The sequence below is a fragment of the Sander lucioperca genome, chromosome 7 (genome assembly GCF_008315115.2).
Source record: "Sander lucioperca isolate FBNREF2018 chromosome 7, SLUC_FBN_1.2, whole genome shotgun sequence".
Classification (NCBI taxonomy): domain Eukaryota; kingdom Metazoa; phylum Chordata; class Actinopteri; order Perciformes; family Percidae; genus Sander; species Sander lucioperca.
In genome coordinates, this window is record NC_050179.1 from 3397604 (window position 1) to 3423556 (window position 25953).

The following is a 25953-nucleotide window of genomic DNA, read 5'->3' on the forward strand; positions in this document are numbered from 1 at the left end:
ACCCACTCTCAAGCTATTTTTATAATTCTCTCACTGCCCCTTTTGTGAGTGTATTTATTGCACACACTCATGCACTCATGAGTAGGCGATGCTGACCACATTGGCTAGGATTTCTTGTTTAAGAGAGCAGCCGACCAGACAGTTGCTATCATTTACATTTAAGTCCTACAGTCCACAGAGACAGGCCAACAGTTGCTCACTACAGCTAATCGCAGTTCATCTAAACATGGCCAAAAAACAGCGTCCTCGGGCCATTATGAGCATATTGTTAGAGGCACTCTACATCTGCTGTGTTGGACCAGCAGGTCTATACAGCTACTGTTACAGATGGTTGTGCTGTACAGTAATGGGCTGTCAGAGCCGACGAATTATTGTTGATGAGTGTGTTATTTATAGTGAACAGCATGCGCAGCTTAAGCAATCATTTATCACCTATCATACAGAAACAAAGAAGCAATATAATAAGAGTATTTTGACATGGTGGTATTGCTAAGTAACTTTTACTTGAGTAAATAAAGGTAACAGTGAGCACCACACATGCAATTCCATTCGCATCCTCTCTTATAGGGATATCTCGCCTGTACAAATGAAACCAAAAACTATCTGCATTGCTAGACACCACAGGAGGTACATTTAATTTAATTTTTGTTTGCTTTGGTGAAGAAACCCTTTAGTGTGTTTGTACTTGCACTCATACATGTGTGCCCATATGTGTGTACTATAGTATGTGTATGTGTGTGGCTACTCATTCTTATCTTTGTATTATCCATTAGTCCTCAAGATAACATTTCCCATAAGCCTGTTTTGGAACAGGGCCAATGTCCTCAGTGTATGACCATCGGCTGTGTCAGAGACCCATCCAAAGCACCCGTGGGGGTCTAATGTTGGGCTGTGGGTAATGGAACAAGTACAAGAGGTTCTGGGATGAGGGCATGGACTGAAATAAAACAAAAGTGAAGCTGAATGAAGTGGATTGTGCCAGGAGTCAAACGGAGAACAGAATAACGCGGAAAGGAACTGCAACACGCGGGACGCGATCCCCTGTCTCCGGGGTGAAAGTCTTTTGCCATATCAATACTACTCGCTACCATAATCGTTCTGTGATCACAAAATATGCTTCCCATTGAAATACATTACTTTAAAATTTGTGCTCACCACACAAAAATAACGACATTAACGTGTTCAGTACACAAATCAATAGATTCAATAACGTGACCATTTCACGAACTGCCATGAGACTGGGCTGGATATTCATATAAATCAACACACTGTTTAAATCCATTTCCTTTTCCTGAGCCCTGACAACTCCCTGAGGACTAAGTGCATTAATATTCACAGCTCAGCTCCTCAAATATCTAAATGTAGTAAGACCCCTGCAGTTTCCAAACGTAGAGATCAGTGTTAAAGGTGCTTTATTTGTGCTCATTTTAGCCTCTTAAATAAATTAGAGTCAATAATTAGCATGAGAGCCTGACTTATTAAGACTGCTCAGACTAACCCAACACACTCAAAACTGCATGAAGCAACTAGAGCAGATCTGTAAAGAAAAAAAAAATCAATTGATATTCTCTTCTTCACACTGCAGCACTTTTCCATATTTCATTTACATATCATTAACCTCCCTTCATTTCTCCTGGCATGTTGTTAAGGTTTAAAATTAAATCAGTGGGATATCTTGTGCTTTGAGTTTGGCTTTAAATATATTTTTAAGATACTTTTGGGTATATAAGGAATGAAATGGGCATTCACATAAGAATGTCTCCACGTGTGTTTTTCTGCAAAGTGGCTACTGCAGCATTTATCCCAAATCTATTCAATTGTACTTCACAGAAGCAGTCAAATCATCAATCACATGTATGAAAATGCAGCCTGGGCAGTTGATCGGATTGCTACTGTCTACATGAGATATGTGAGCTAAAATGCTGGATGGGGATTGAGACTCAGGCATTTTTGTTGTGTAATTCTAGATAAAACCGCCTCCCCTCTTTTCCATCATTTACTGCTGGTGGAAATGTATACTGTCAAAACACATGTTTCAAAGTCAGTCGTCTCTCTGACACCCTCTGATCTGAAGTTCTACGAATCTTCTGGGCTGTCGACAAAAGTTTGCTGTCGGGGAAAGATAAGGTTAGGTTCAGAGAAAGTCAGTCAAATCTTTGGACGTTATTCTGCTATGTATGTGCTTCCAAAACGCCATCGTCTATAAACGTACACACACGAGCACGCACATGATCAAACAGAGCGCACACAAGGACGTGATAAAAGGCAGAAAAGTTCAAAAACACAACAAAATCACTTTGTTACCAACATCGTTTTTCCCCCCACTGATCAGCTGGAGAGCCATGAATTGCAGGCGATGTAAAGCGAGAAAGAGATTTGATTTGATTTGGAGGCGGATGGGCTGTGGTATAGGACTCCCCCCGCCTCCAAGTCACCACAGCTGATAGGAAGCCAGACAGAAAAAACTAGCAGCATTTCCACATTAGCATAGCAATTCCATACAAACAGAGGGGGGCGTTTGGGACTGAAGGTCAGCTGCACACAAGGGACCACAGTGGAGAGAGAGGAAGGAGATATGAAAGGGAGGAGCCCCTGAAAGAGATTTAGGTGGAGGGGTAGGAGCAAACACACTGATTTAAAGTAGCATGGAGGAAAGATGCAGCTGAGCTTTTTTAATGACTGCGACTGCTGTTATATGTAGGATCCAGACACAAACCTATTTCATATGCTGCTGTCTGTAGACAAGACTGTTCATTAAGATTTATATGAGGAAACCTAAAGGCCTTGTTTTAAATAAAGATTCAAAACACTCATGTCAGTGCCCTTTATAATGTACGCCCATTCCATTGTGTACTGTATGATCTATGAACTGGTGTTGATGCTGTTTTGGAAAGCATTATTAATGTTCGATAAAGTCATTGCAAACTGACCTATTTTGAGATTCTAACATTGCCTGAAACAGATGAGTCAAAGCTAAGGGCGGAATAAGGCAGCTTCTAAACTAATGCAACCTTAAATAAAGAAGAGATAAGACTTGGATTGCCTGAAGGGATAAAGGAACGGAGTAGAGGCGATGAAACATAAGAAGGTGAATGTTAAAGTGAAATTCATAGGCACTAGAGGGCAGAAAGAATTAAGCAGAAGTGTTTGGAGGTGGGAGCTCTTAAAGTGGATTTAAAACTTTTGAAGGGGCTTCCCCCAGTGAAATAAAGTGGGAAATAAATTCCTGATATTTTGTGGTTGGCAACACACTATGGTGGAAATTTGGGTGAATATTTAACTTTATAACTACATTTTTATTTATCTATATAATATATGCACTCGCTGCCTCTGTATTTACGTCCCATACCTCGGAAAGCTTTTTCCAGCTTTCTGCCAATCTGCCTATCATTAGGCAGATCAGGTTATCACACCCTCAGATTCAATCTTCCCCGCTGTCACAAATGTCACTGCCTCTGAGCAGAAATGTGTCGTGTGATGATATATTGGTTGTTGAAATAAGATGGGGAAATAGATTTTAAATCAGTCTGCTGTGCCCTGTGGGGGTGTGGTTCTGGCTTGACTTGAACATTTCTAAAATAGAGAAGAAAAGAAATTGTCTGCATCCAGAGAAAGTGGGACACAGTATGGGAGAACTGGTTATCAATGCATTCAGATTATAAAAAGAAGAGATAATTGAGCCAACACCAAAAAAGGGGGTTGTAGATATTAAGGCTCTGAATTGCAAATGTGCACTCTTCCTCCATTTGAAAATTAGGTTAATTAAGAGAGTTAAGTCAAACTTTAGGAACTACCACCCCAAAACAGTTGTTAGACCCAGCTTCTTTCATTTTTCAGATGAGTTATAGCTTATTGAAGACTTGTGAAGCTGCCACATGCTGCATATGTCATTACCATTTAAACAAAAAAAACATCCTTTTAACAGAAAGCACCGCTGCATCTTTCTCCTGCCACGGAACGTCTCCTTGCATAGGGGGGCGGGACACAGAGCAAGAGGAGATGAAAGTGCGAGGGGTGATTGGGCAAATTAATACCTTTCTTCTTGGCTGCATTTTGTACTGGCGTCAGGAATATCCAAGCTTTTACTGTACACTGATTTACTACAGTGAGACAGGAGACAAAGCGAGCAGAGTGTCAATCTCTGTTTATGTTTGTCCACAATCTAGCCTGCTGACACCAGATCCAGACTCGCTGTCAGACCTGCTCAAACACTACTGGGTGCGAGATCCTCCACACACACACACACAGCTATGTCTATCTCCATTTGTTCATTGTATAGATTTTTCAGATATTTTTTTCACCTCCACGCGTACCTCTGTCCATGCTGTGTCATGTCGATAGCCCTCCTTGCTGGTACAGGCGAGCCTCCGTCTGTAACACTGAGGACCTCCATGGACTTCCTCTCTGGTCTCCTCTTGCCATGGCGGTTTAACATGGGAGAGTCCACCCGCTTCTTTGGGGGATCTGTGTGAAACAGCGAGACAGATCGATTCAGAATCAACACAATGCGCCTGACGTGTCTGCGCGTTAATGTAGGCATCTCTACACACTGAGCAGTTTTGTGCATTGCGTGCATATGTGTGTGAGCGTTTGAGTGATGTTTAGCGCTGATCACATTGACATTTGAATTAATAGTGAATAAGTAATGGTTTCCTCCCAGACCTTAAACTAATGGCCACTGTATTGACTGTATCACATTCACTGAAGAGGGAATCTATTCATCAAAATGTCGCTATCTCTTACACACGCACACATGCATGCACGCACACACACACACACACACACACACATACATAACACTCATCCTATTGCAGAGCTCTTGTCAGAAAATAACTCTGGCAGAAGTCTAAGTAGAGCATCTCTGTTTTTGCTCAGATTTCTGTAGGTGGAACTCTGTGCTGCGTTGTACTGTACGAATGATAGAATACCTTTTTATTAGGGCCCGAGCGCCGACAGCAGCGAAGGCCCTATTGAAACTGAAGGAATTCTTCCTTCTTTTTCCCGGCAAATGAATCGCCTTTTTGAGGGGTTTAACATACTCAAAAACTCACCAAAATTGGCGGTCGCATCAAGCCTGGTGAAAATGTACGTATTTTAAGGGTTTCGGGAATAGGCGCTCAAAAATGGCTTTCTAGCGCCCCCTACAAAATTAAAAAAAATTGAGCCCCTGCAGTACGTTTAACGTAGACTAATGAAACGCCATTTTGAATTGAAAGTTCAAAATTAGTGTTTTTGGCCATTTCCACATGTCGTACTTTAATGAACTCCTACTAGAGATTTCATCCGATCGACTTCAAATTTGGTCTGTGCCATCTTAAGACGTTAAAGATGAAAAGGTATTAAAAGAATTGTAATAGCGCAAAAAAATGTGCCAGTTATAGAGGACCAACTTCCTGTAGGGGGCCATCGAAACAGGAAGTGGGTGTAACTTGAGTGTACATTGACCAATTGGCTCGAAACTTTTCATGATTAATAAGAGTCCAACCCTGAGGATATCTACAGGCCGATATTGACTCAAAGTTATAGCGCCCCCTAGTGGCAACAGAAAGTAGGCCTAAAAGTCACGGTGCTATACTTTAACGATCTTCTCCTAGAGATTTCATCCGATCGACTTCAAATTTGCTTTCTGCAATCTCAAGACCTTTACAATGAAAAGTCATTAAAAGCTTGAGTTTTCGTCCAAAGGTGTGGGCGTGGCGTGGCGGCCATTTTGAGCATTTATCGATGAATGAAGAAGTTGTTGTAACTTGAGTGTACGTTGTCCAATTTGGCCGAAATTTCTCACGATTGACAAGGGTCTAGGCCTGAGGACATCTATAAGTAAAAATTGACTTTTGGTTATAGTGCCCCTTGGTGGCAACAGGAAATCAGCCTTATATGACAAACATCATCCGATTTACATGAAACTGATAATGTGTGGTCCACATGTGATACTGACCCGCCCCCTATAATTTAACCACGCCCATGTACTCAGGCCATGCCCCCTTTCATAACTTGTGAACCGTTTAAGGTAGACTCTTGTGTGAGGTATCATTGAACTCAGCAAAGAGTTCCTTTTTAATTGGTGACCATTTGCCCTGCCCCATATACTTAAGCCACGCCCCCTTTAATAACTAATGACCCGTTTGATGTACACTATTGTGTAAGGTATCATTGAACTGAGCAAAGAGTTCAGTTTTCATTGATCATGCTTTGGACCGCCCCCTATGCTTTAGCCACGCCCCCTTTCACAGCTAATTAACTGTATGACGTAGAATCTTGTGTGAGGTATCATTGAACTCAGCAGAGTTCCCTTTTCCTTGGTGACAATTTGCAGTGTCTGAGTGCCGTGCAAATGCATGGTCGCAAGGAGCAGCGTCCGCCAGTAACCCCAACGTGCAAGGAGGTGCATTTTTTTTTATTTTATTTTTTTTAATCGGACCAGTCCCAGCTGACAGTTCTTACTTGGCCTATTGACATCTTCTGTTTCTGTTACTATATTTCATTGAGAGGCTTGTTTATATTCAATAAACTGAATGTTTTTTTTTCTTCTACTGGAGAGCCAATCCACTGCTCCTGGAGCTGATCCAATTTTTGCTGAAGGAGGAAAACACTGCAAAAGAAAGGTTGAGACAGTAGGAGCAGTCACGAATTACCTTCTTGCAGTACTTATTCTTGTCTAAATTGGCTTGTTATGTCTGTGTAAACAGCTGTCTATTCAATGACTAGATAAAAAAGGCATTAAAAGTTAAGACACTAGTCACATAGTATTGTTCAGACATATGTGTGCGTACTGATTGATTTTCTCCCGCTGTGCTCTTCTCTTTAGTTGTTTTTTTTTAGAACATATTCTACTATTATGTTTCATTCTTTATCTGCACTTTGGTCTGAGCCTCACCAATCTCGTTGCGAGGGGGAAGGTTCTGGTCTTCCTGACTGGGGTACCTTTCCTTACGGTCCAGTAACAGAAAGTAGATCATCTTTTCTTGGTTGTCACTGCAAAGAGGACACAATAAAAAAAGTCTACTGAGACATCTGGAAAAGAAATACAATGGTTTTAAACAAACCTGGGTCATTCCAACTTAGTCAACGTTGGTTGTTTTAAAGTGCTCTATAAATAAAGTTTGATTGATTGATTGATTCCAAACACAAACGTGTACAGATTACTGAAGCATCCGTATACATACGTGCACAAGCATATGTCTCAAAACCAAGACATTTAACTGCAATAACCCTCACTATGATTAATGTCATTTAATCTTTTTGGGTTCTTTGTGAAACAGCTACTAAATAGCTTCCACCATAAAAAAGAAAAGTTTGGTTTTACAGCTCATTAAGCCATCATAGAATATTCTGCTTATAATTTTTAGGATATATCTTCATACGCATTTATGAAAGTATCAAAACATTGTGAGTTCGTCCTTTTCTTCCTCTGTAAATCAGGAAGCCTAATATCATTAGCCTCTAGGCCAATACTCTTCATGTAAAAGGCCCAGAGACTGGCCCTCTGTAATAAAGACAGATTGGAAAGCAGTAGGAGGCAAAGAGACAAGGACCTGCAACTTCAGCTAAAATGAACCAGGGGAAGGGAGATGGAGACCGCAGATTTTCCTCCAGTCCAGCACTATTATGGGATGCTCCCAGGAGAAAGGAAGCAAACGGAAGAGATGGGGAGAGGGGGGAATGATAGAGTAATGCTCGTTTAGTATTAAATTAAAGAGGCCAGGCAAATGTAAAATAGAGGTAAAGTAGATAGAAAAGCAAAGCAAAATGAAACTACATCTGTATGCCCATATTAATAAATAAAAACATGTATGAAACACTGCAGGGCAAGTATTCCCAGCATAAATACATATTATCAGGAGCAAAAACACTAACACGTGCAACGGAGACAAAACACATTTATTAGCAGAACATAAACAATATGACCCAGTGGTTTGTTCCTGGTGCAAGCTGGGATCAGTTTTGGAGGAATGTATCCAGTGGCAAGCGGTGTAAGTGCTGTGTGATAACAGTTAAGTGATCTATTGCCTCTGACATCTAAAGTGACAGCCTCACAGGATTTCATAAGAGCTGGGGAAAAAACAAGGCCTTGCACACGGACACCACACACTCATGCTTTTATTGCAGTATGACCACACAGCCCCATCCTCTTCTCCCAGTCTTCAGCTGCTTTATTTTGTTCGTTTCACCTTTTCCCCCCTATTCTCTATCTTTCATTCCTAACTCACCAAACCACACCTATATTCTGGTCCTCTTTGTCCAACCTCTTTCCCATTTCTTATCCATTCACTCACTCATCTGATAGCAGGTCTTTCAGTAGTTTGTTTTTGTCTCTGAAGCAGCCTAGGGAGTGCATGCTGTCCAGTACGTCTGGGTCGATGTCGTCTGCAGAGGGCAGGCTGCGGATGGTCACCTTCCTGGGCACTGGTTGCTCTGGCTCTGGTTCATTCTTCCCCCCTCTGGGAATGCAAAAAAAGACAAGACAAATAAGGACACTGTCAGCCATTTTGGTCCCTACTACTGTAAGTTTGAATACATTGACAAAAACGTTTTCAAATAGCTTATACAGCTATGGAGGCATTATGCATCTCACTTACAGATTTAATATGTTTGTGCTATAAACAGAATATGCAGCATGTAAAGTGTTTCAGTGTTTGTTTGCTTCTTGGATGGAAGTTTACCTCATTATGACCCTGATTCACATGATTAAAACTTTCATAGTCACGTATTTCCCGGAGGTTTAGTCATTCTGCATGTAAGCTTCAGAGGGTGAATGCTCACCAAGATGCAGACAAACAACTGAGTCATGCTGGTAAGTTTTGCAATCTCCCTCTCTCCTCCTGGCTTGCTTTCCAAGCTTAGTTTCTTCCTCCTCCAATCCCCTCCTTCTTTCCAGACACTCTCCTAGTTATGTCATTTTTCTCTGTCTTTTGTCTTTCTGTATCTAGGGAGTACACAAGCAGGACTTTATTCTTTGGGATGAAAAAATGAAAGGCCAATCTGCACTGACATCATTTTCAGGATTTCTTTTTATATATATATATATATATATATATATATATATATATATATATATATATATATATATATATCTCATTAGTGCCTCTGGTGAAGACAGTTTGGCCTGGAGCTGTCCTTTAAGCACCACAGCTCCGCTCAGCTGCTCTGCTCAGATGGTTAGGAAGCTCACCAACTAATAAAACTAGGGGTGACCCTGAATAGTCAAATATTCGATCAAAAGAGCCCGATTTGACTGCCAGTCTCACAGTCGAATCTTCGCAGCGCCGTAAAGTCCAGTTCAGACCGGGCCTGTTCTGACCGCTGCAACTTTTCATTGTTCTAAATCGGTTTTGTCTCGTCGCAAATTTTTGAAGCTTTTAATAAATTGTTTTAAAGTGAGTAAATAAATCCAACTGACCCATGACAGATTTAAGTTTCACTTTCCATGATCCGTAACCAACGGTTGCCTCCACCCCCCACCCACATGATTCGACGATCAGTCGACGATAGACAAGACTTGACAATTCTGATTCGATGAAAATTCTTAGTCGGGACTAAGGGACCTAAATAAAACTAATAAATAATAGAAGTGGATGGCATTATATGAATTTGTAATGTATGTTTGTTTGATTTAGAAAGATATGCTGCACACTTTTTATTATTTATCCACCAATGATGAGCTGCTTCTGGGAAAAAGCCACAGCCACATTTGAAAGACAACCCCCCCTTGCTGCTGCTTTAAAAGAGCTCTGACATAAATTAAAATGACCTGTACCATAAATGTTCTTAAAAGATTTATGTTAGCTTTAAAAGGTGGGTACACTCTGTTATGAAAATTAAACAAAGTGTACACTGATGTTATGTGGGTTCATCCTCCACCACATCTCTGCTTGTTCCCTCTCCCCTGCTCCCTGTTCAGTTGACCATATGCTGCACATCTTCTTTGATGCACTACCAATTTACCCCCACATCGCCGAGAGTGGAGTCATGCCCTGCTCAAATGTGCTCCTGTGTACAGGGCTGAACCTCAAAGCCATTTATCATGCACCCCCCCACAGAACAGGCTAGGAGAGGAGAGGAAAGGAGAAGTGTAAAGGGTGTAAAACGAAAGGAAAGACAGAGTACTTACATGTACCATATGTGCTTCTGGATCTGTTCTAACTGTAAAAGACAGAAGAAACAACAGGTCAGTACATAAGCAATGTGATGCATTTGATTTCAATGTATCATCTTTTTTTGTACTAATAAAATATCAAAGACAAGAACATTCAATCTTTTGCCTGTGTATAGAAATGTTTGGTGCAGAATGGCTTCAGTAAACCTTGAGCTTACTGGCTTAATGGAAAACACAATAGGACAATACAACTAGATTGAATAGTGGAAGTAAATAATAAGGCCTTCAAATTTTAATACCGCCAATGGGAAAAACTTATTGAGGAAAAGAGTAAGGCAGAGAGAGGTGATACCACTGAGCTATAAACAGAGAATATTATCTCCCTCACACACACTGCTGACCCTGCCAAGCCCTCTGGTCTAAAGGGAATCTACCAACCTCATTCTCTTCCCATCTCCCTTACTCACACGCACATGCACGCACGCACGCACGCACGCACGCACGCACGCACGCACGCACGCACACACACACACACACACACACACACACACACACACACACACACACACACACACACACACACACACACACACACACACACACACACACACACACACACACACACACACACACACACACACACACACACACACACAATAATACTCTTGTCATCACACTTTTAATGTAGCCATGTTGTCACCAACACTGTCCACATGGTCTTTTGCCAACATAGGAAAAGCAGAAAGAGATGAAAACAGTGAGCAAAAGGGCAACAAAGGAAGATGTCTGTTAGAATGACTCCGTAGTGTTTCAACTCTCCACAGAGGAAAACAGGATCAATGTCACTGTCAGGACTTTTTAATTTACTCATGCTGTTGTTGTGGAACCACAGGAGATACACATAGCAGCTCTAATTATTGTCACTTATTCAGAGGCATAGTTCTTGGGCATGTGTCTCCATCAATGTCTCGATGTTCCCACCATCCCAGAGGATTTAACTCTGTGTTTCAGAACTGATGAATGCCTTCATGTGATATTAGTGCAATCACAGAGCAGGCCAGGCTGACTGCTAGGTGAATCTTGTCTGCTTCCACAGAGGTCATGGTATTGACAGAGACACCCTGCCTGTCAGATACAGGCCAGTGGGTGACCTACTCTCCACTTTTATTGAAGGCCTGGAGGCAAGAGACTGATATCACACACAGGGTTGAAAGTGATGTGGTTTGAAATGCGGTATCACATCAATCAGTCTCTAAATGTGACAGTACCAATTCCAACTGCTTTCACTCAGAGGGTAGTGCTGGTTTGGCTAGGTGTGAGCATTTGTGCATTCAGGTATGCTGCATAAATAATTTTTCGTGCAACTTGTATATGTATGCAGGTCTACGTGTGTATGCATGTCTCAATCATATGGCTGTTTATTAGGGCAGGAAGGGACATAGGGGTTGGCAATGGGGAACTATTCTGCCCTACAAAGCCAAAACACTGTAACTGCATATTTGGTAAACATTTGAGTTAAGACCTGAATATGACTTTTTGACATCTGTTTAACATAAAAAAAGACATTTATAGAACTAGAACAGATGTAAAAACCAAACCACAGTGACTGTAATTCAGCTACTTAAAGGAGCTTTTACACAGCTGCATGGCTAATCACCACCTCCACTCATTTCAATGAGGGGAAGGCGTCAGAGGAGAAGCGGTTTCAATCACGGTGGTAGGAGTATGAAGCAGTTGCCACCCACGTGACTGGCACAGATTTTGCTCTGTTGCTCAGAGTTCACCATACTTAACTTATGGTGGTAACAGCCAGGCGGCAGGAACTGCTTTTAAAAACGCTTTATTTTTTTGGGAAATGCTCTTGCTGTTAGGCAGTTGTCAGGGCGGTAGCAATGTGAAACCAACTTTAGGCTAGCTGGTAAGATAGCCTTAGCTAAAGCACATTTTTTAGTTAATAATTTACCCACTTCTTCCTTCTTCTGGAATTCCAAAATATGTTTTGATGCTCCAACATCTTTGAAATTGAGTCTGTTATACCACATAAATGAGCATTAACTAATCCTGCTAAAAGGTGAGTAGTCTAGCTTAGCAGAGTAGCAGGAAGCACTGTCTCTGCAGCCTCTGAATCTGATGTGTTAAATTACAGTGTGATTTCTCAGTGATACACAAAAACACACACACTTCCTTTTATTTTTACTCCAAAAACCTTGGTATGGCAGCTGTGCGGTCCCGATTAATGTATTACTGTATATGTCTGTGATGTACTGCTATTTAATACAATAAGCTAGCCAGTCCTCTTCGTTAGCCAGGGATCACAAGGATGCAGATCTTTCCAGGGTGTCTGTGTTCATTTTAATACTGAAGATGAGATGACTGTGTTGAGGTGGCTGGCCCGGTCGCCTCCGGGGCCCCCGACTACACAGACAGGAAATTAAGAGAAAGGTTGTTATTGGGCTAAGCCCCTAAAGCCTGGTACGTGCCCTCCTACTCAAGACTCTGAAGGGCCTTGGCTTTGTATGTGTACTTGTGTTCATCTACTGGCAAAATTGAATTACCAGGAGGTGACAATAGCCATACTGAAACACAACCAGTAATTTTGTTCTGATTACCCTATTGATTTGATTCAACAAACTGAAGTCAACATTATTATGACAAATAATCCCTGGCAAAAGAATGACATGTTCCCTTATGATGTCATTCCCACCCTTGGGTGTACCTGTCGCGTCTCTGACTAAGCGGTCACCACTAAACTCCAAGAACGCTTAGCCTAACAGGGCTATTTGACATTCTGCGAGGTTATAACACATCCCCAGGGCTCTGTTTGGAGCCCTCGTGCACGGGAGGGGGTCGGAGAGGTAGCATATTCTCTCACAGCAGCTTGGTCGGTGTGTAACCCTTTTGCCGAGGACAGCGCTGGAGGCTGCTGGACATATCTAGGGGATCTCAGGGTGACCTGTCCTCGTCAGGCAGAGAGAACAGAAAAATAAAGTATATACAGCATACTAAAGAGGTGGGGGCTTTCAAGTTCATGTTTCGACAGTGCTGCTTATCTGAAGGGCTGTACCATAAGGACGTCAACTATCCTGCAAATAAGCATCTCTTTCTTTTTAGCTTTCTAGTCTTTTTTGTTTTGTTTCTTTCTTTCACATTTCTCCTGTTATGTAAAATCATTCTGACATTGTAAAAGATAGCTAAGGCACGGGGAAATGGAGCATCAGCATCCACTTAAGGGTGGTGTCACCACATTTGCTTACAGGCAGGTGCATGAAAACAGTTTTGTTAACTGCATTGATTCACAAAGACACCTGGTGAGCCTAGAGAAGTTGTGTGTGCAATGCAGGGTAAGGACAAAGGGCAGCAACATCTCTGTGTGAACTTTTTGAGATCTCTCTTTCATTATTAACATTTCCCCTTTGTCCACCTATATCTCCCCCTCACCCTGACTCTCTGCCCTTCACATCCCTCTGTTCTCGAGCTACCTTCCAGCCACCTCGCCAAGGTGATCAGATGCTGTGTAGAAAGGGACTGGCATTGTGATGAGTACACCAAACCGTGCGAGGGAGAGCACACAAACAACAGTCATCTCCTGAATTCACATCCTGCACTTGAGGAAGAACTCAAACAGAATCGGGGATGAGGTGAGGCAAACACTTTTGAAACACGGGGGGAGAAAAGAAGAAACAAAGAAAAAGATGATGGTTGGCTTGGCAGCAAGTAAATATTAGCTACTTTAGTTTGAATGCGTATCTCTGCCATCCTGCTTTCTTCTTGGAGCATTACAAGTTTTCCCATCTTGCTGTGGATCTGCAAAATATTTTATTTCCTCTCTTAACACAGATCTGATGTGTCTGGGTTTTTTCCCCCCATGAATGCTGTGTCAAATAACATCCAAATGTGTTTTGCTGCTGCTACAACATCATTAGTTAACACTACTAGTCGTGGACTACGAAAATGAAATATTCAATGCAGATATAATTCAGGCCTTATTGAGTCACTGGGAATGTATGAATTGTGCATGAGTAGTACTGTGTAGCTTCATGTAGTATTGTAACACATCATGCATACTGCTTAAGAATAACAACATGTACTACAGAGGTCCAGGATACTGAAATTTGACGGTTGTCAAACTCATAAGGGTTTAATGTTCCTTCTGAAATCATTCATATATAGTTACCTCCCCTTTAATGCTGAGGTGGACTCCTTTCTTTTGGGAAGGCTTTCTGTAAGACTTTGGGCTTCCTTCACCACTGTTGCCCCAGAGTTAAAAGCTATTGTCTAAAATATCATTGCATGTTGTAGCATGAAGATTTCCCGTAACTGGAACTAAAGGGCCAAGCTCAAAGCATGTAAAACAGCCCAAGTCCAAAAAGAACAAACATAATCATAATGGTGTGTTTTTATCTAGTCACTTAATTGAACTGACCGTTAGTCTTTTGGTGGCATCCACTTCAATCATGCCACGGAGGAGGTTCTGACAGTCTGGAGGGATGAAATGTGGCATGTGAAACACACCCAATTTCACCTTCTCTAGCAGATTCCTCAGGTTGTCATCATCAAACGGTAGTGCACCCTGGAGAGACACAGAAAAGGAACAGAGAGTAACAACAGGGACAATAAATTGAAAGTGGTGAAGATGTAGATGTAGGAATAAAAAGTAGAGAAGAAACCATTTTTGCTTGTTTTAATGGCAGCATTAGAACAGAAAAACGATCGTTCGAAAGTTCACTCGATCAAAGGCAAAAAAGAAAAAGAAAAAAGAATATGAATGACTAACAAGGCTCGCCAGAAGAAACACCACTACCTTTTGAGTCTAAATCCTGCACGACTTAAAGAACAGGCTCACTTTCTCAACTTGTTCAACTCTCCAATTAGAGCATTCTGCCCTCAGCTATGATGCAAAATAAATAATAAACAGCGGTAAGCTGAAAACAGGGCTTTTCTAATAATTACCCAGCTTTCTCATTTACCTCGTTCATTTAGCATTCTCTCATCAGAGTCATTTATCAGAGCGAGCTGACACCTCACAGATGTGGCTGTTTGATGAATGACAACCTCCACCACGAGACAAGATGGAGGGGGAGAGAAAGAGGAAAAGGGTGAGAAAGATACAAAGAAAGGCTGAGAAATGAAGAGAGGTAGAGGAAAGAAAAGGGGGTGCAGGCTTGTGTAACAGATGATCTGAGCGCAGCCTAACTGCTGGAGAGTATGCGTGTCTTCCACAATCAGACAAATGGTTATCTCGCAGCCAGATGACAGGACAAAACAGGAGAAAGACAATGTTCATCTGCAGTCAAAGAGCGTCAAGGAGAAACGTTTGTTTGGAGCGAGAGAAGTGCGGTCACAATGGAGACAACGGTAAACAACATCAGGTTTATGCAACGGAAGAGTACAAGGGTGTCCTTAACACAAGCACGCACACACACACACACACACACACACACACACACACACACACACACACACAAGACAAGACAAAGTGAGGGAGAAAGAGGTAAAATACACAGGCCTGTGGCCAAAAGCCGCCCTGTCAGCGTTGGTATTTATTTTGGGCTCTCTTCTTTCAGTTTGACTGTATGAATTATTCATGGAGCAGGAGTGTGTAGGAACTACAGTACAGCTGTTGATGAAACAAAGCTTCAGGGCTGCATGGCTGGGGAAACACAGACATAATGTAGCAAGAGAATAGACCTGATTATGGATACAGTGTTGATACAGGATAATGAATACAAAGATGCCTCTATTCTCCGATGTTCTGTTGCGCAAGAATTTCTGCTTGAGGGCGTTCCTGCATCATCTATTCCAGTAAGACCTTAATGATCAGATTTCAAATGTAACTCCCTGAACCCTAAGTTTCTGTTTGAAACGGCAGCTTAAAGCTCCGACCATCTCCTCATTCCATTGAGGTCAACCTCGAGTCAACAGCCTGAGAGCAAAGTTGGAAATGTCCTGTTACAAGGCTATACTTTTGATCCATTACAGCTGGTAGAAAGGCTGCACATACTGTTTGACTATGAAGAGGAGGCAACACTTTATGGTTAAATTGTGTTATTCCATATTTATCTGGAGAATTTTAAACTAGTATGTCAGTGCAGTCAGCATCAGTTAGTAAAGAACAAGCTGTACTCACCACCAACAGGGCAAATAGAATGACCCCACAGCTCCAGACGTCTGCTTTCCTCCCGTCATACTTCTCTCCCTAAGGATGAAAGAGTGTTTGTTAGCGGGTTAGGGCAGAGTGTTAAGGTTGGTAAAAATACGATGAGGGACTATGAAAAAGAAGCTAAAAAACATTCTGAATCAGTTAAAAATGACTTACCCTGATGACTTCTGGACAAGCGTAGTGTGGAGATCTGTTGGGAAAACAGAAAAAAGTAACTGCAAACAGTGAACAAATTTACACAATTAACACAAAGACAGAAAAACGGTTCTAGGTTATTTAAAGACTTTTCCATTTGTACTGCTGTAAAGTAAGTCAGGGTCATACAATCATGGTATGGTATGGTTTTATTTATGGATATAGAAAGACAACAAGGGGGGGAGGTGGTATCCAAGGGATAACATGTAAAAGCGAAAAACACTTGTTTCCAACATGGTCCCTGATGTAAGAGAGACGAGACATACAACACATGCAAAACACATACAATCATGGTTATAGAATCATGACACAACAAATATTAAACAGTCGTACTGTACACCGCTGTATGAAAATGTGAAGAGAACAATTTAGGAAGACAATAAATGTCTCAAGTGAGCATAGATCAAGATGTGCTTTGGGAGTTTAGACATCCTGAGGGTGTTTGGATGTCCTCCTGCTTGCTCACTCAAGGGCATCCTCTCACAGCAGACAGTGAACAGACCCACTAATCTTTACTGCACCTGGATGGGCTGACAGTAAACCCAATGACTAGATTGACACATCGATATCGTATGAAGATTTATGGAGCTACCTCGCAACGTCTGCTCCATAAGCCACTGGCTATGAGAGGCAGTGGAGTGACTTGTTATTTTATACATACACAGTGGCACTTTTGCAGTGCTTTGACATTACCACATTGCCAAATTGAGTCCCTTGATATAAAAAGAAAACGGGTAATAAGAAGTGCTTTGCATCAATCTAAAATCAAATAACCTTTTAGCTACAGGATGTTTCTTTGTTTCTCTGATTTTGGGCAGGGCTCTGCTCGTTCTCGACATGGCTACCTGTGACTGCAAACAGAAATCAAATCAGGCACCTGTCTCCCCAAACCTCTCAGCCTGGTGATCTGTCCTCTGCCTCCTCCTCCCGCTCAGTCTAATCTAACAGCAGGATATTTGGCTCTAATGAGAGACTATCTGAAGTCTGTAAACATGGCGTCCATTAGCTTTGCTGTTGTTTTGTGTACTCATGAATACCAGTCCTGACGGCACGGCTTCCTCTGGCTGTCAAAATACTGGCCGATAGCAAACACTGCCTCCATGTCAACGGAGAAGCTCAAACACGAGTCTATGCAAATACGGCCCTCCTGATTGCAAGTGTCATTGTGCATTATGCAGATGAGCGAGGAATAAAAAATAAAAAAACAACCTTGAGGTTTGCACTAGTTTTGCCTTCTGAGTGCCAACACACACAGGCCACAGCTGGAACCAGCGTGAATATAAACTAATTATTTGCAACAGAGTGAAGGTAAAGACTGAATACAATAGGGGTGGGAATCGATTGGCACCTCACGATTCGATTCTGATTCAGAGGCCAACGATTCGATTCTAAACCGATTATCGATGCAACAATTTTTTTATGTCCATGCGTGATTTTTAAAAATATATATACTGAGTTTGCTACTCAGAGTTTGCTAATGACTTCCTAGACAAAGCAGCTAGACAAAGCTTAGATTTTGACATATACAGTATTTGTCACACACAAATTTTAATGAAATGTTTTGTCTACTGAGGTTTTTATTTTGTAGTCATTCCATACTTAAGCCTTAAACATGCTTGTGAAAGTCACCTTCTCTCACAGTAATCTTCCATGTCAGAGGCTCAGTCATGTTTAAAGGTGGATAATTGGCTTCTTAGAACATGAAACATGAGGTGCTCAGATGTAATGAAATAAAGCAGATGAACAGCCTATATGTGTTTTGCCCAATTATTTTCCATGGAATCCATGACACTTGTATCCTGTTTTGCTCTACCTGCATTTAATGACCTAACTTAATAAGAGGTGTGAATTAAGTTCATTTAAATGTATCATAGCTTACCATAATACTATTCTGGCCACATATAAAAGCCGCTACATCATGGAATTTATATCATGATAAAAAATCCCTTGCTGCTCACACCAGAAATTTAGATTATAGACTTGGATACTAAAGATAAATAGAGAGCTGTAAAGAGCCACTTCCCTCTGACCGGAGTGAAAAATGCAGTCTTTTGAAGAACAGATGTGCGTGGTTTGACATAACATCAGTCTTTTCTTGCTCATTTACTCTCTCAACAACACCACCAATATCCCATACATCGCATTAACAGACAGAACAGCGTTATTCTGAGGGCCGCAAACAGCAGCACAGTGAGACAAAATTCAGCTGAAAGTGATTTGCCCGACAGCATAAAGACAAAAAACGCATTTGATTAAGGACCTGATATTTTACTCAAGTAGACGGCTGAAGTGGAGAAACAAAAATGATAAAGATGTATTAAAAAGCTGTCTTTATCTATTATACACTGAAGGGCCTATCAGTGTCAGACTATTTGCAGAGAGATTTCTGGACCAAAAAAATATTCACAAGTTAAACAATAAAGATTACCATGTCCCTTATAGTATACATAGTACATTGTGGTTTGTAAGGAAGTATCATGAGCTCAAGAGATATGAGTTACTATAGAGCAGGGAAAGAATCAGCAGTGTGGGCCGGCAATATTGAAGAGACACTGCGACATGCAGCTCATCTTGATGAAAATTCAGCTTTTCGAACCACATTTGTGCAGCTCCTCGCTGTTTACTAGATAATTTCCTTTCATCAATCAAAGCAGCAGAACTAAACAAACAGCAAGCACTGATGAACTCGCAGCTGGGCTTACACAGATAGAGAGAGAGGTTGTACACGCGTTCCTGGATCCATATTTGTATGTGCTTGTCAATGCCTCTGCTCGTCTATACGTGCATATGCCTGCATGTGTTTATGTATGTGCTCCGAGGCTCCCCCTATTCTACCTGGGGCGTACCTCATCTTCACTCAGCTCCATTATCCGTGGCAAATGGAATACATTTGTGTCAGACTGCTGCATGGTGAGAGGGGGCCAGATAAATGCGTTTAATTAAAAAATGTCATATCTACACTTAGAGATGGGACAGTCATAAGAGCATGAATAATCAATAACCACACATACAGTGTATGGCACATTCAAATGTATAGGCAAGACACACAAACTTCCTGTGAGACACACAAACTTCCTGTGAGACACACACACACACACACACACACACACACACAAATGGAGCAGCATACGTTGATGGAGCTGAGAGTGGAACGAAAACTACTGAACTACTTTGCTTAGCTGTGTGTGGGAGTCTGTGCCTGCATCTGTAAGACAGCTCTGTGTTCCCAACAGCAACAAGTACCTTTAGCACTTTGTAAATGTATGTGGGGGACTAAGCAGATGCACTGCACCTGGATTGCATAGCAGCATTTCAGAGTGGAAGCAGAACGCATCAAATATAGATACAGATGGTCTACAGGCTACTGCAAAAAGCTGAGTAAGAGCCGTCACATTATGCTGCCTTTCTAGGAAAAGAAAACATTTTAGCGTGGTCATCATGGCTGCAGAATGACTCAATCCTGAACATTTTACTTGCAGATAGCAATGCACGCTGCTCTCACTTGGCCTGATCTCTACCGATGAGTCATGAGAGCTTAGGCACTGCGCTACTGCAGGAAAATTATGCAACAGTTTCAACTGCATGCTCGTGTGTGTGCATACACATGCTTAAATATGCGTGTGTGTGTGTGTGTGTGTGTGTATTTTAAAGAGGGAATCAGAGACAGACAGAGAGACAACCAAACGAGCACAGGACAAAGGGTCCATGAGGCCAGGGATGAACTTGCCAGCGCTGTGTGCGCATGTGTGTTTGCCGAATTGCATGTATGCAAGTGTGTGTAATTTCACTTGCGGCTGATTTGGAGGTATAATCTGAACAGAATCAGGTCTGAGCTGGGGACAGATGTCACAAAGCATCTCTAGCTCCCTCCCAGCCCTACATGCAGTGTCAGGTGTAACCATAGAGCAAAGATTCTCCCCAAGACATTCAGATGACCAAAAAGACCCCTTGGCCTATCCATACCACCACAGCATGTACAGACAGATTTAGATGGCTGTCACATGTCGTTCTCACTGAACAGATATTTTTCTAAATCTACAGATGACACACATCAATGTGTGACCCCACTCCGTTAATTTATGCTCCAAATCAATTTCATTTTTCTTATGTGCCCAGTGAAGCATGATCTTAATAGGAAGCCATATAAATCACAAAATCTTCATATATAGAACAAAATGTTCTATATGTGTTTTTACTTTTGTACTATGCCTACAAATATTGACCAAGGCCACACGTTTTATAATCAGAGCTATCCTGTTTCAATTCAGGCATACAAGACTTCATTAGAAGGGAAAAATAAAACAAAGAATTGGCTGTGCTTACATCTCATTTCCAGTGTGAATTAAAGGTAAGAGTAAAATGAAACTCTCTGGAGAAAAACTTTCTGTGCAGCAGTGAAATCTTCCTGTTAATTCATGTTGCCATTGAATTTATGAACCCATGATCCTAAAACTGAACCTTCATCAACTGAGTTGTCTCTTTTATTTAAGAGGCAACTCAACTTTTATTTAACCCTGCACACTGTTCAGGGTTAAATAAAAACACTCCCACAATGTGGATGACCATACTCGAAAAGACTTTGAAAGTGACTTCCTGCAAGCACATTCATTATAGTCGTTGTGGGATTGATGGGCCTGCCGTGGTCGTGACTGCCAGACCATAAAGCCCAGCGTCAGATATGAGGAGACAGAGAGCAGCAGTAATGTGTGGCCGTGGCCCTGGCCCTGCTCACAGCCAGATAGCACTCTCTGTGAGAGACACCAACCGTCTCTCCTCAAGAGATCAACACTGCATGATAACAGAGGCTTTGAGAACACGGCACCTTGCAGAGGGCTTGATAGCTCCACTCATCATTCTCTATTGCTTCACCACTCTTATCTCCGTCTCTCTCTGTTGCATACCGGCAACTTCATGTGCCCTCCAACTATGACCTATTTTTTTACCTTCAGGACATTCTAAGAATCATCTATATTTCAATTGCAGCGGATGTGAGTCAGACATTGCATTAGAAACCATGCATCACAATGATTTCTGTATCACTTACCCACAGCTGGTTTCCAGCAGACTGTCTCCAACCTGAAGGGAGGCCATGCCGAAGTCTGCTATCCTGATGTTGTTCTTTTCATCTAGCAACAGGTTCTCAGGCTTCAGATCCCTGTGGCTGAAAGATAGTGAGACAAATACATAAAACAGTTAATGAAACATGAAAGAGCTCATCATGGCTTATATAAACTGGTGAAACTGAGGAGAAATGAAAGGCGTACCGCAAGGTTTATCAAACACCTTTGGATCAAGCTTGGATACACATCTGTGCATGCAACTGTGAACAACACAGCATCTTAACCTGTTACTGGGCGCCCTCCTCGTCTCGGTAACACCTCTCACTTTGATCCGTCCATGCTGAGACTAGGGGGCTACCACCTCAGCGCTGAGCTGGTACGAGGTGTGACAGCCCCCTGCTGTGTCCTTTTCTCCTTCCCTCCCTCTTCGCCCCTCATCCACATCCTCTCATCTCCCAGACAGCCACCAGCAAACTGGCTGGGCAAAGGGCGTCAAGGGGAGCCGGCAACAGAGGTGGTGTTCATTAGCTGCCATTCATTACTGCTAAGCACAGCGAGGGGGATAATATCCGACGGACATCGTCTCCCTCCTTAAAAAAGGACCATTGACAGGAAGATCTTTCTCAAATCACGTATGCTGTTGCTGTGTCGGAGGTTAAAATCTCAATTTCAATGAGTGACTGTTCAAAAGCAGAGTAGCGTTGGTGTTTTATCGTGCATTTAACATCTCTTCTGGGGTCGAGGGTTGTTTCACATCCCACTGTGCTGTTCTTGTGATGTCTACCAATGCTGAGGGAAGCACCATAGACATACACTCATTTTTATCCATCTTTCTTTTCTACACTCTTGCATATGTATATACTTGCTTACCTCTCTTTATGCTTTTTGTAAACCGTGGAAGAGTTATAGAGCCACTGGGGCTGTCAGGGTGTCATAAACTAAACTTTCATCTTCTCTTTAGAGTAATGATAGAAAGGGGAGAGAAATAGCTGCCTCATGTGTCTGCCTCATCACAATGGAAGTTTAACCTTAGATGACATCAGCTGCTGTACAACTCGTTTCCTGTCCTGAGGGATTACCTGTCAGCTGGTTTGTTATTACTGGCAGTCTCTGTGATCCCTGTTATAATTGAAATAAAACACAGATAGCATCTAAAACAGTTCTCCCCAGGCTAAAACCTTCATCAATCATTTGGCAGTGATTTCAGGAGCGTGAGAGTTTGTCTTTTAACTAATACTGTCAAAGCACACGAGGAAGGAACAAATATTAACCAAACTGCTCAAAGGCCACCGGTGTGAGGTTGTACTGGATGTCTCCCTCTATTCCACTAGGCGTCTTTGTCAACATGCCTGATTAAATAATGCTTTAAAAAAATGTTTCTCACAGCAACTAAATGTTTTTGACATCTGAAATTTACAAATCACTTGTGACTGGAGTTTAAACATGGCAGAAGGTCACATTGTAACTTTGTAGACACAGGGACCAGGAGACAGGGTCAGAAGGACATTAAATAATTTGGTGTGACATCAGTGGCAAAAGCAATGGCAGCGCTGATTGTGTCTAGTGTGTATGTAAGACAGTGTACAAACATTGCTAACTATTGACACCATGGGGGAGATAAGCTGCTGATCCTAACAGACCCCAATCATAGAACCACAGCCTCAACAGAGCCATAAATATCTAAGTCTCCCCAACTGTCAGCCTTAGATGCAAAAGATGCATACTTAATCAGGACCTAAAATACCGATAAACATGGCATGAACATTGTGTAATCACAGGCATATCACCTGTAAAACACAAAGACCCAAACCTCAAGAGACTGATCCACAAAAGAAAAGAAGGCAACAGCGTATTTATCCACCGACAGCATCAGGGGGACAAATTGCATCTGGATGCTTTATTGGTTGTCAGGACCCTGGTATCCATAATAGAACATTAAACTGCCTCTCTGACACATTAGGCTGCGCTTTGCAACTGTAATCTTGCTCACACAGCAGGCCTTGCAGCAGGGATATCTCTGTATTGCACTCATATGTCATACAGGAGGTGACACTGTTAAACGAATTCAACAGCTGCAATGAGCTCGAATGTAACAGTAGTTTTTCTTTCCAGAAATTTGGAAGCTGTGCACCACTAGCAAGTTTTGGAAGAATGCCTTTTTTTCTAAAATATTCTTAATGTCATGAGTGCATATTAGTTTTGCATGGATGTTTTTCGCAGGAAATAAAACCTGATCTGAATGTGCTACTTGCTACACAGAAAAACAACAACACCAAAGCAGGACATTCACCATGTTAGCATTTATTGTTATCTATTACATAGTTCTACCTTGTTCCGTGGTACAGCCTTTACAGTTTCACCATGGCACTGAGCTTTTACAATGCCGTTCGGTGTAATTTACAGGACACACATGCATGTCTACATGCTGTCTGAGCAAGGTTTACACCCCAGTGGGGCTTAGATACAATTCTTGCAATTTAACACCAAGCTCTTAATTGCCTATGAACATTTGCATGTACCATGCTGATATGTTCTGTTTTATAGAAGGTTGGGTCTGTCCTCTTGGGGCTCACATCCATATAATATCCCAGACATGTTTGTGGCAATGAGCAGTTTTGTAACTAAATTATCCAGCCCAAGGAAAATATACTTTTCCCATAGTGACAAATCTGACATTCACCATGTTTAATATTGCCTCTCGCTAAGCCTGTGATACAGATGGAAGATATGTGGCACTGGTTAGCTAAACAGGAACACTTGAAACTAACAGTAATGGCTCAAATGTATCTTTTTGACATATTAACATGCCTGAGAAATAGCACACCTGTTTTTGCATTTTCATGAAGTGCTAATTCTATCCTGGTTCCATTATTGTTAGCCAAAGTGTGGTTTTTAACCATCGTTGAAAGCTGAAATGCACCCATTTAGCCTCCGGCGCACCTCTGTGTCATCCTCCTCTTCCTATCTTTCCTTTTTTCTCTCAAACTGTTTTTAGGCTTCTGCTGACCCAATTAGAGCGATACCAAGCACACTCATTTAAAATGCTTTATGTTAATATTCTATCACATTAACAAAAGGGACAACATTCTGACTGCTGACTTAGATGTGCTAGACACAATCGTTCATTAGCCAATGGGGTTAATTGTGTATTAAGAGCAATGAGGGATGAGAATAATAAAGTTGTCTTTTTCCCCCTTTTTTTGCTGTCTGGCTTTGGTCGGTTTTTGCATTTTTGCTTAAAGCAAGTGATTGGCGAATGTGCTTTGCTGCTATATTATTCTGTAGTCATGTCTTTTTCTTCTTCAAGTGGCCAAGTTAATAGCACATTTGGAACACAATTTGTTCAAGGTACAGATAAAAAAGCAAGGCCAGTTGTGCAAAAGTGGGTGCACTCAAGTGTGGTCACAGTTACACATAAATTAAAGGTTTCTATTAATCCCTATTAGAAAGTATACTTGTGAACTTATTTTACTTAGATACTAACAAGAAAAGTTACTGATTGTCAGCAATAGCCTGCACACGTCCTTCACTACGCTGTCTGTCAGAAAGCAACATAAAAAAAGCAATGGCCACTAAAAGTGTCAATTACTATCGTCACTGCCCATGCTCTATGTATTATCTGATTGTGTTATGTCAACTGATAACAACACAGTATATGAACAGAGAATTACTTTGAGTGTAAATTTCAATTAGTCAATGAAAGAACAATTTCAGATACAGCCAGTTTGTGACAATGCTGAAGCTGTTTTCTCCCATCATATCACCTTTGGTCACATTTGATCTCACATCCTCATCATGATCTTCAAAGTTCACTTGGATAGCTCCAGTACAGTACTGTACTTAGTGTCCTACACATTTTGTACTCTACTCTCATATCATTTGCATTTAAACTGGATTGAGAGGAAGGCACACAGCTATATTTTACACACAAGATTTGCCTCTCCAGTGACTGGTTACAAGAGCACTCCATCTTGTGTCATCTGGGGCATTTCTATCTATTCCTCTGGGGTTTTGAGCAACACTGGGGATGCAATGCATTGCTACATCTAATAAAGTGGGTAAAACATGGGATTACAATGATGGCTAGTTTTGTAATAAACAAACTATTTGCTTTGTTGTGCCAAATCTATGTGTGCAACTCAGCGTTTGCTCTTAATCCAGATGAGTTTGACTGAGCAAGATAGGATGAGCAGCGGACCTTCAAGGCAGAATAAACAGACATGCTGTCAGAAAAGCATTGGAGGGAAGGAGTGGCATAGATATTAAAAACCCATAGCAACGTCAGGCATCCAATACAGACAGCCATGGTGGTGCAGAATTCCTCTTAAAATAGTCCATTGTGCCTGTTCAAAATAAGAAGAGTGAATAATCTAGCATCTGGCTTTATTCTCCACATAATATTTATTATCTTAACAACATGCTGTTTATCCTCTCTTTACAGC

The 25953-nt window shown here is 41.6% G+C and overlaps 1 protein-coding gene across 12 annotated transcripts in view; it reads right to left on the minus strand.

The window, feature by feature from the left end:
• The window catches only part of LOC116038465 (serine/threonine-protein kinase BRSK2), a 176252-nt gene that overhangs the window by 16793 nt on the left and 133506 nt on the right, over positions 1 to 25953 (minus strand). For 6 of the 12 annotated variants that reach the window (XM_036003024.1, XM_036003029.1, XM_036003023.1 and 3 more), the window contains 9 exons: positions 21496 to 21612; positions 16413 to 16446; positions 16224 to 16292; positions 14520 to 14666; positions 10112 to 10143; positions 8277 to 8441; positions 6878 to 6975; positions 4314 to 4464; positions 4035 to 4100 (listed from right to left, as the gene is read on the minus strand). In XM_036003024.1, coding sequence (XP_035858917.1) covers positions 4035 to 4100; positions 4314 to 4464; positions 6878 to 6975; positions 8277 to 8441; positions 10112 to 10143; positions 14520 to 14666; positions 16224 to 16292; positions 16413 to 16446; positions 21496 to 21612 — 879 coding nt within the window. Of the gene's footprint in view, positions 1 to 4034; positions 4101 to 4301; positions 4465 to 6877; positions 6976 to 8276; positions 8442 to 10111; positions 10144 to 14519; positions 14667 to 16223; positions 16293 to 16412; positions 16447 to 21495; positions 21613 to 25953 lie in introns of all 12 variants that reach the window. The other 6 variants (XM_036003026.1, XM_036003032.1, XM_036003034.1 and 3 more) reach the window with 2 other exon arrangements.